At 42.3% G+C, this 10,398-nt stretch overlaps 1 protein-coding gene and 1 long non-coding RNA gene across 4 annotated transcripts in view; one reads left to right on the top strand and one right to left on the bottom strand.

The window, feature by feature from the left end:
* MORC2 (MORC family CW-type zinc finger 2) overlaps positions 1-7,346 on the bottom strand; it is a 43,995-nt gene extending 36,649 nt beyond the window's left edge. The window contains exons 1-2 of the mRNA XM_015562837.1: positions 6,132-7,346; positions 2,920-2,983 (exon numbers count right to left, since the gene is read on the bottom strand). Coding sequence (XP_015418323.1) covers positions 2,920-2,983; positions 6,132-6,199 — 132 coding nt within the window. The 5' untranslated portion in view covers positions 6,200-7,346. The remainder of the gene's footprint in view (positions 1-2,919; positions 2,984-6,131) is intronic.
* A 734-nt stretch (positions 7,347-8,080) lies between these two features.
* Positions 8,081-10,398, top strand: part of LOC102752466 — an 8,699-nt gene continuing 6,381 nt past the window's right edge. For all 3 annotated transcript variants that reach the window (XR_435592.2, XR_001513595.1, XR_001513594.1), the window contains exons 1-2: positions 8,081-9,871; positions 10,058-10,181. This is a non-coding gene — a long non-coding RNA (uncharacterized LOC102752466). The remainder of the gene's footprint in view (positions 9,872-10,057; positions 10,182-10,398) is intronic.

Here is a 10,398-nt window from a genome sequence, read left to right on the forward strand (position 1 = left end):
CCTTTATTAAAAACTCTTGTCTTTAAAATCATATTAAATTCTTCAAATTATCTCTCTTTTTTAATGTTTTTATTGATTTCAGAGAAAGGAAGGGAGGGAGAGATAGAAACGATGAGAGAAACATCAATCAGCTGTCTCCTGCACACCCCATACTGAGGATCGAGCCCCCAACCTGGGCATGTGCCCTGACCGGGAATCGAACTGGTGACATTCTTGGCACACGGGATTATGCTCAACCAACTGACCCACACCAGTTTGGCTAAATTCTTCAAATTACCAACTGAAATTTTTTTTTAAGCATTCTGTATATTACTCCACTAAAAAAAGAGAGATAAAAAGTAATAAGCTAGAAAATTAAAGTGATTTGTTGAAGGTAAAGTAAGTTAAAAATAAACCTAACATTTGCTCTTAACCTTTAACCAGTCATTTTCCTAACTTAGAATTTACAAAGTGAAGTAGTGTTCTGTACTCTAAGTTAAAGAATGAAGTATCTGGTCTTTTAGGGAAAATGTTGAATATGAATAGTCTGGAAAACTTATTCTAATACCCTTTTGCCTTCTCAGCAATACATATTTTTCTTTTTTAAAATATATTTTTGTTGATTTCAGAGAGGGAGGGTCAGGAAGAGAGATATAATAGAAACATCAATGATGAGAATCATTGATCAGCTGCCTCCTGCACACCTCACACTGGGGATCGAGCCTGCAACCTGGGAAATATGCCCTTGACAGAAATCCAACCCGGGACCCTTCAGTCCACAGTCCAACGCTCTATCCACTGAGCCAGACAGGCTAGGGCAGCAATACATATTTCTGACCACTTCACATGAAAATGAGAGAGGTTTAGAATTCAATAGTAAGATCTCAAAAGAGCAAGCACAAACTGTCTCTGGCTGTTTTCACTGTTTTCTTTATATTGTTTAGAAATGTGCCTTGTACATTTAGAATTTTTAAAAATCATTCCAAATGGTCTTCCTTGCCGAAACCGGTTTGGCTCAGTGGATAGAGCGTCAGCCTGCGGACTGAAAGGTCCCAGGTGCGATTCCGGTCAAGGGCATGTACCTGGGTTGCGGGCACATCCCCAGTGGGAGATGTGCAGGAGGCAGCTGATCGATGTTTCTCTCTCATCGATGTTTCTAACTCTCTATCTCTCTCCCTTCCTCTCTGTAAAAAATCAATAAAATATATTTTAAAAAAAAACAAAAAAACAAATGGTCTTCCTTGTTCCACACTTATCAATGCTGTTCCACACTTATCAATGCTGTTCCACACTTCCATACTTCAGGTAAGTTAACAAGTATCTTTAAAATGTAACTAAGGAATACTTTTGTGATGTGTACTGATACATCAAAAACGGTGCCTTTTGTGACAATCTATAATAAAAGCATAATATGCTAATTAGACCAGAGAGCCGAACAACCTTCTTGACAGTCCTGGACAAAGCAGGGGCTGCGAGGGCCAAGTCCCTTGAATGAATTTCATGCAGCAAGCCTCTAGTTGTTGATAAATTCGGAGACAACACTTGCATTTTCTCCAGCCTTCCAACTGATTAATGATGGATCCTACTATCAAATACTAAAGCCAGAGTTCAAAATATTTCTTAAAATGATAATAACCAAAAACATACCAACTGCACAAGTTCTCCTTTTTTCAAATAATATTCAAAGAGATACACTAGTTTCTAGTTAGTATCTGAGATACAGATATTTGAGTAACTATCAAAGGAAATTCTTTTCTTCACAGACCTAACAATTCCTTACATATGATTCAAGAAAAATCAACCATCTAGAAAAAGAAAGATTTTTAACAAGCTCTCACTTTCAACTGATCTAGGCTTTTATACCATTTGTGCTGTGAAGGAAATTGTTCTGCAGCTCAGCATTTCCAGTGACAAATTCATAGGAAAATCTACTCATTATGTAAGAAAATGTTCTCCCTATTCGTATTCGTCCTGCATTTAAACTATATAAATACTTGGATATGTTGACAATAGTCAATTGCCCAAATCAAAAGAAAATAATCTAGAGAAATTCTAGAGCAACCATTTTACATTCATATTGCTTTAATATATTTAGAGTAAGAACTCTACATTTTACAGAATTATAAATCATAAGAAATATTGTCTCTAGAATTGACAGTTTACTCTATATTCACTTCCAATATAGATAGAACCCAAAAATATCATATAGCCAATATAAAAAGTTATAAAATGTGCCAACAGGAACATAGAAAGCAGACATCTTATATTTAAGCATTCTGCTCTATCAGACCACTTAGCAGTACTGCAGAATGACTTAAGCTATGCATCTTATGCCAAAGGAACATTACTACGACCAGTACACCTAGATTGCTCATGAACTTTTTATTATCAGTCACAAAGCCACCACCACCAAGAGCAGTAACAGCATGAAACTCCTTTAATCTAAAAACCCTAACTTTTATCATCTCATACTAGCAATATCCAGAATTAAAACAAATTATCCTGACTTTCACATATCCTAAGAATTTTCCATGCCTGCTTAAACCTTCATGCTAATGTAACCAAGAGAATAACCATCAGTAGTTACCGTAGATCTAAAAAAAAAAATTAAAAATCAAGACAGATGCTTACTATCTTTAACAGATGGTCCAGAATTTACTAAAAACTTAACTGCATAATGACTAGTACCAAACAGCAAATTGCTACCATACTTACCAACTTTGGCGTTATATAAGCTACTATAAGTAGAATAATAATCACCCATTCAATTTTTACCATGTATCATGTATAAACTAATTATTTTATAACCATTACTTTACATAATACTCAAAAACACTGTCAAACTAGCCCCATTTTACAGATGAAGACTCAGAGAATTTGACCTCTGCCCAAGGACATAGGCAAGAAGCAATCAAATCCAAGCTTGGCAGGCTCTCAAGCCCATGATCTTTCCACTGCATCACAGTGATTTTCCATCCTTCCAGTTGGGGTTCTGCTTGCAAATCTACATTAAATAGGAGGTAGGGAAAGGGCCATTTCATAATTCACAAGTGTAATCTCCTCTCAAACGTATTTTTCCAACTACAGTGGGGCCTTGACTTACGAGTGTCCCGACTAACGAGGTTTTTGAGATACCAGCTGTCTCTCGGCCGATTATTTGTTGCATTGAGTTGATAGAGTAATTTGAGTTAACAAGCTCCTTAACGAGCTCGGTCTCGGAACGAATTAAACTCATAAGTCAAGGCCCCACTGTATTGTAGATGTAGATGTCAGGCAACCTAAGATCTTTTTAACATTATAACAAAACAAACGAGGCCGGTTTGGCTCAGTGGATAGAGCGTCGGCCTGCGGACTGAAGGGTCCCAGGTTCGATTCCGGCCAAGGGCATGTGATAAATTTCACCTTATCTCAAGGTGACACTGCACCACTTAACACAGAGGAGATACATCTACCATTAAGAGTATCAAGGCCAGCCAGTTTGACTCACTGGTTGAGTACTGGCCTATGAACCACGAGGTCACGGTTAGGACACATGCCCAGTCAGGACAGATGCCTGGGTTGAGGGCTCAATTCCCAGTGTGGGGTGTGCAGGAGACAGCCAATCAGTGATTCTCTCTCATTACTGATGTTTCTATCTCTCTTTCTCCCTCTCCCTTCCTCTCTGAAATCAACCAATTTTTTTTTTAAATAAAAAAAATTTAAAAAAAACGTATCAAGTCACAGCTTAAGAAAATTTAAGGCTCTGGCCGGGTATTTCAGCTGGTTAGAAGCGTTGTCCCAATATGCCAACGTTTTGGGTTCTAGCCCTGGTCAGACCATATACAAGCAGCAACCAATGAATGCATAAAATAAGTGGAACAAATCAATATCTGTGTGTCTGTTTCTCTCTCTGTAAAACAATAAAAAATCTTTTACTTTAAAATTTTGTTTCCTCTAGAAGTGAACTTCCAGTCAGGTCACCACATTAAAGAAATCTCTTTAAATTAGTTACAAACCAGAAACTTGTCTTGTTATTCTAGTTCATATTTTCTTCTGGCACAAGTGGACATATTCAAAAGTAGACAAATTCAATGTAATCCAGATATCCCAGAGCTTCCAAAATGATACATCCAACCTCAAATGTCCATGCAAGCAGGTGGTTCCAGTTCAATGCTGGTAAATCAAATTCACAGAAAATTCTCCAATATCGCTTTGGTGATTTAACTGAGGTTCGATTCTTTGCTTTGGCTCTGTCCACCTATTGTTATTAAGTTATAATATAGCAAAACAAATAAGCAGAGACAAATATCCCAGATCCTCCAAATTAGAGGCCGAGATAAAACTGAAGACTTTTAAAGTGAGAAGTAAACCCTTTCCTATATAGAGAAGGAAAGAAGACCTTAAAGGTAAAATTGGCCCTAGCCAGTTTGGCTCAGTGGATAGAGCGTTGGCCTGCGGAGGGAAGGGTCCGGGTTTGATTCCGGTCAAGGGCACATGCCTGGTTTGTGGACTCAGTCCCCAGTGGGAGGCATGTAGGAGGCAGCCAATCAATGATTCTCACATTGATGTTTCTCTCTCTCTCCCTCTCCTTGCCTCTCTGAAATCAATAAAAATATATTTTTTTATAAAAATGGTAAAACTGACTAGAGCCAGTATTGCCTAATGGTTAAAAGCACTAACCACTGTTGCCAGATAAATCTTAGTGCCTAAAATCTGCCACTTAGCAGCTGTGTAATCTTTGGCATGAAACTTAACCTGTTTCCTCAGATGCAAAATAGGAATAATCCCAGCAGTGTTGCTATAAAGATTACTTTCAGCCATGTTTAAAATAGTAGTGGCATGAAGCAATTAATTATTATTACTATTATTTTATAATCAAATAAAGTCTGGGGAAGCTGGATCAAGAACCCAGTTTAGAAGTCCCATTCATGTTCTTCCAAGATTATCAAACAGTCTGCTATTCCAAATTTGGCCCCTCATTGCACAGCCTGATCATCTGTGAACATCTAGTGGCCTTCAACTGCTGGTTCCAAATGTGACAGTTCAAACATAAAGGATAGCAAGGCTATGTTATAAACTAGTCAGCACCCTTACCTAACTGGATTTCAAGTTCACCAATCAAGAATTCACATAGGTAACCTTTACAGTACCTATTCTAAAACACTCTAGTTCAATAAGCTTCCTAAATAAAACAAAACCAAGTTCTCATAGTTTGACAATTCACTCCACTTAGAAAAATTTTGATAGGAAAAATAGCAATCAAAAAAATTACAGACATGATCACAAAGATGACTCTGGAATTTAGGGTTTTGGTTTTGTTTCTAAGTCCTTTCCCGTAAAAGGATAAAATTATACTATTAATGGATAACTGAAGTCTATATTCTCAGCCTTGAAGGTGATTCTTCAGATCTCTGGGCCATCATTTAGCTGCTCATCACCTCTCCACATATTAAAATGTTAGAATACTTACCTTTATCTCAAAAGTGACAAATTACCATATTAAAACACAAAGTAGTTATGAGCCTAATGAATCACTTCCAAGAGAGTGAACATAAGGATTAACCCTGAAACATTCCAGACCAATTTGGAGTGATGGTAATCTCTTCATGAACCCAAGAACATCAAACACCATGTGTTCTGAGATTTGCACACATTTTGGAGAGTGGCTATTTAAATCATGGGTTTAAACAAGTTGCTATTTCCTGCTTAACATATGAAAACAATGTCGGCTGTGGGGACAAATTTCCCAAGGAATATAAAACCAACTGTTTGCTGGAGGAAAAAAATTAATACTTTCTTCTCACAAGCTGTCACTTGAATGTCTTCTTTTTCCCCCCCTTGTTAGAAAGAAAAAAAACTTGTTATAGCCCAACAGTTTTTGCTGTTGTCACTAAAGCGAATATGCTAGAATAGTCCAACTTTTGGTGATCCAAAGAACAGTACTTGGATTCCTATCAAACACTTCAGAAACAACTCGATATAGTGACCTCAAATAACTAGTTTGCATTTGAATTCTGGATTAGCAAGCAATGTTTCACTGATCTCTGTTCTTCCATATAGAGCTCAAGGCTCATTCCCCAAAAGTGAAAAAGCGAAATTTCCTGGGAGGGTTTCCATACTAATATCAAGAAATGAGTTATCGGTGACGATAGTGGCACCTACAGGATACTTACGAATTTGTGTGCAGATATTCAAACGTTAGCTGAGCTCGATTCAGACTGCTGTAATTTGTGAAAGCCATGATTGCAGTGAGGTTCGGGCCTTTACCTACAAACTGGGAAACACAGCCTTACAATGAAATAGGTTTTCCAGGATTTCTTCCAGGAAGGTTTGGTAAGTCTGTGCTTCTTAAACAAGTTTACTGCGAACCTATCCAAAGTATAGCCAGAGATGTCTAAAACTACAATTGATTCCTCCTTTAAGTATTTTTTTTTATCTTCTCAGACTATGACAATATTTTGAATAGAATTGTCCTACACCTGTAGTCTTAGGAGCTTTTCCCGTTAAGTTGCGAGATAGTTCAATGAGTCGAAATGTGGATAATCTTGAAGTAGATGGTGCTGGAGTGGGCGCTTTTATTACTGCTCCTTCTTCGTTTTCTTCTTGTTCTTCCAGGGAACTTCCCACTCGGGAAATGTACTACTTCTGTTATAAAACCGGACAATCAGCCATGTCTTCGCCACCAATGATCCCAGGATCCTTACATGGGCCCCAGCCTGGTGGGCATGATTCGGGTTTAGATGGCGATAGTGCGGTAAGTAAGGGCTTCACGAACTCCCAACTGAAATCTCTCTTAACCGCAGAGGGCGGACTCCCGCGTACAGAGCCCCACCCCGCTCTTCTAAGGGTAGTGAGTTCGATTACCTCACAATGACCCACTAAAGCGCCTCACAGCGAAGCCGCCCAAGTCACCTCAGACGGGCACGCCCCTCCCCCACTCTCCTCAGAATGCGGCCTCGGCCGCTCAGGCCCTTCCCCGGCCTCTGCTCCAGGAGAGGAGTTGGGCCCAGCTTTCAGAGCCCGGATGAAGGGCAATAGCAAGCGCACCACCCGACGGGGCGTTGCCCGGCGCTCGCGGCTGCCTTTGTCCCTCCCCACGGAATTGGAACCCAACAACCGCAGCTCGTTCTTGGAACCATGTGCTGCCGCCGCGTCCGCCGCCGCCCAGACACGAGCCTTCCGTGCGCCGCGAAGAATGAGATGATGACCGGACTCAGCACCGCGAAATTCGGCCCTCAGGGTTGCCTCACGGCCGCCTCTGCGGCCTCCACAGCCACCGCTTTGTCTCCGCCTATGCACACGAATCCGGCTCCCTCGCGCACTCCCCGACGCCCAGAACCCCCGAGGCCTCCGCGGCGCGTTCAGCCAATCACAGAGCCGCAGCTCCTCCCGCCCCCGCCCTGAAACGACGCGTCCTGATTGGTAGGCAAAATGAGTCCACGTGACCGGATCTTGTTCGCTTGGCCCGCCCCTGTCACGTGACAGAACGCGCCTCTCTTCCTGCTTTCGTGACCCTCTCCGCCATTTAAAGAAACAGTACCGGGGGCGGGCCGAGAGACGCAGCCGGGACGGTAGCTGCGGTGCGGACCGGAGGAGCCATCTTGTCTCGTCGCCGGGGAGTCAGGCCCCTAATTCGAAGAAGCCCTGGCGCGCCCTCCCCCCCTCCCCGGTCTGGTAGGGCGACGGAGCGGGCGCGCGGTCGATCGAGCGAACCCTCTCCGCCATTTAAAGAAACAGTACCGGGGGCGGGCCGAGAGACGCAGCCGGGACGGTAGCTGCGGTGCGGACCGGAGGAGCCATCTTGTCTCGTCGCCGGGGAGTCAGGCCCCTAATTCGAAGAAGCCCTGGCGCGCCCTCCCCCCCTCCCCGGTCTGGTAGGGCGACGGAGCGGGCGCGCGGTCGATCGAGCGAGAGGAGGCCTGGCGCCACCCTTCGGGGCCTGCAAGGACCCAGTTGGAGGGACAGGAAGGGGCTGGGGGATGGTTGGTGGTGGGCTTTCTACTTTGCCTTTTCCTCCTTATGCCGCCTTAGTGAGAGGCGGGAGCCCTGGCGGCAGCTTTCACAACAGTGTCCCAGTCAGGCAGCCCTACAATGGCTGGTAAATACATTTCTTCCCAAAAACCGGGTTTGCTTCCGGGCCTAGCCACCAGCTGGCCGAGTGACCTTAAGCAAGTCCCTCTGTAATCTGCGCCTCAGTTTCCTCCTCTGTCGATGTTTGTGGGATTAAAAGCGCTTTGTAAAACCACAAAGCGTCAGTGTACATAAGGGATCATTATTATTTGTAAAATTTTCTGATTTGTAAGAAAACAGCCATTGCCCAATCCATCGATTTTTTTTTGAACCCAGGAACCTTGGATTGGAGTTGGAAATCCCCAAACTCCCTGAAATTGTATGCAGAAATTAGTGGGAATGTGCATTTTAGGGGGATGAGGATCCATCGCCAACAAGGTTTCAAAGGGAGATGTCACCCCCAAAGAGTTAACCACAATCTCTCTATGCCACAGGGAGGAAACTGAGGCCTAGATGTCATTTGAGATCCTTCACAACCAATTTGAAGCCCCTGTTTGAATCCCTGGGATATGTGAGCTTTTCTGTGCATAATGGATATTGGGGTAACAACACTCCACTGGCTGGGCTTTTTTCCTGAGTCCTTTCCTTTCCCCATTGGGGGGGTGCCTGAAGGGTGGCTAATGCATATGGTACAGTGGCATCCAGTATAAAGCAGCTGAAACTAGGAGTGGATGTGTTCTCTGATATCAAGAAACCTATTTAATCTTTGGCCCATTAACTTTGTTGCTGCTTATACTGGTGCCTGACTACCTTTCTGACTCTTTCATTGACCGTTTTTCACGATCATGTTTGCCAGCTGTTACTTGCTCCTATTTTATACCCCTAGACTATGTGGTTGGTAGTGAGCAGGCTTATTTTTAAATGGTGCTGCCAAGTCTAGCTAATTAATGGTGCAGGTGGATTTTTCGGAAGCTGGCTAACGAACTGACTGATCCAGGCATGGAATTCCTGAAGATGTTGGGGGGTTATCTTTATTAATTGAAGGTTAACATTTTCTGAAAAATTGAGTTTGAACCTGTGCTGAACCTCAGAATCAGTAGATTTGGAAGTTTCCCCAAACTTAACTTTTTCCTGGACTGCTTTGTATTCTATTTGCTTGCAAGTGTGTTGCTAAGGTGGCCAAAAATGCCAGTTTTTTGCTTCTTTGTTAATTGTCAGCTGCTTTTACCCAGCAAACACTATAGAAATGTTTGAACAGTTGGATTTCAAACATTTTTGTTTTGTGGAGTGGTGCAACTCTAAGCAAACGAACACACACGATTAAGTGTATTTTGGTTAGGTGTTACCCAGTTCTGCTATTGCATACAAATGTCTGAAAAAAAAATCAGTTGACTGTTCCCTTTACCTAAAGGGCAGAGACAGATGATCTCACTTCCAGAGAAATAACTTATTTGGGGGGGAATGTGTTGGTCTTTTGTAATAAAACCTGGATGTACTGCAAACAAATCCTGATTGTGGTGAGAAGATGCTTTTCTCAGCAGAAAAGAGGGACACAAACATCTGGAACTCAAAGCTTGAAATTTTGTGACAAAACACGAGATGTCCAGGATAGAGGGTTGAAAGGGTTTCACTACAGTGTTTCGCACTCGCTGGAGCCGATGCCCATTACTAGCCACGGCATGGACTCCAGATTTGCAAGACCTGGGACCTGGATGCGTTTGTGAGGATGTGACAGGAACTCTGGAGCTGGATATGTTTACTTTGGAGACTATTGACCTCGCTTTCAGAAGAGAGACAACTAACCAAGCAATGCCACTAGCACTGTTACTGGGAATTTGAAGACCTGAGTTTCTGCCAGACCTCAGTGCAAACTCTGATGACACTGCATCCCAAGTGAACTACGGTACTTGCCATTTTCCCAAATGACTCGTTCTTGACCATCTCTGCACTTTTGTTCATACTCTTCTCTACCCTGAAATGTCTTTCTCTGGTTCTTCACCTGCCAAAACTCGGCCATTTTCTCAGTATCTTATCCTGTATCTGATGCCCTGTAGTTATTTGCATGCTTTTTTTATTTGCTTTCTTGCAGATAGCAAGCGCCTTGGGAAAAAAAAGGGTCTTCGAATCTTTGCCCACACATACTACCACATGTGATGAAGCTTTTAATAGAAAAGAGGAATTTAGAGAGCAGGCTATCCCAGAATGAGCATTCAGTAAGTGTTTGCTTAATCATCGTGTGACAACCTGGTTACTCTTGATTAGGAAAAAGACCACTAGTCATGGGCCATGTTTCTTCCTTGGTTTCATGTTTTTAAATTCTGAATTTAAAAAAATTTTAGGAGACTTCAAACGGAGAGAAATTAATATATTACATAGAGCATTACAGAAGGGTGCATGCATTAGGGCCTTATTACCTAGGTACATTACTCT

This window comes from Myotis davidii, unplaced genomic scaffold, assembly GCF_000327345.1.
Source record: "Myotis davidii unplaced genomic scaffold, ASM32734v1 scaffold478, whole genome shotgun sequence".
NCBI classification, from domain to species: domain Eukaryota; kingdom Metazoa; phylum Chordata; class Mammalia; order Chiroptera; family Vespertilionidae; genus Myotis; species Myotis davidii.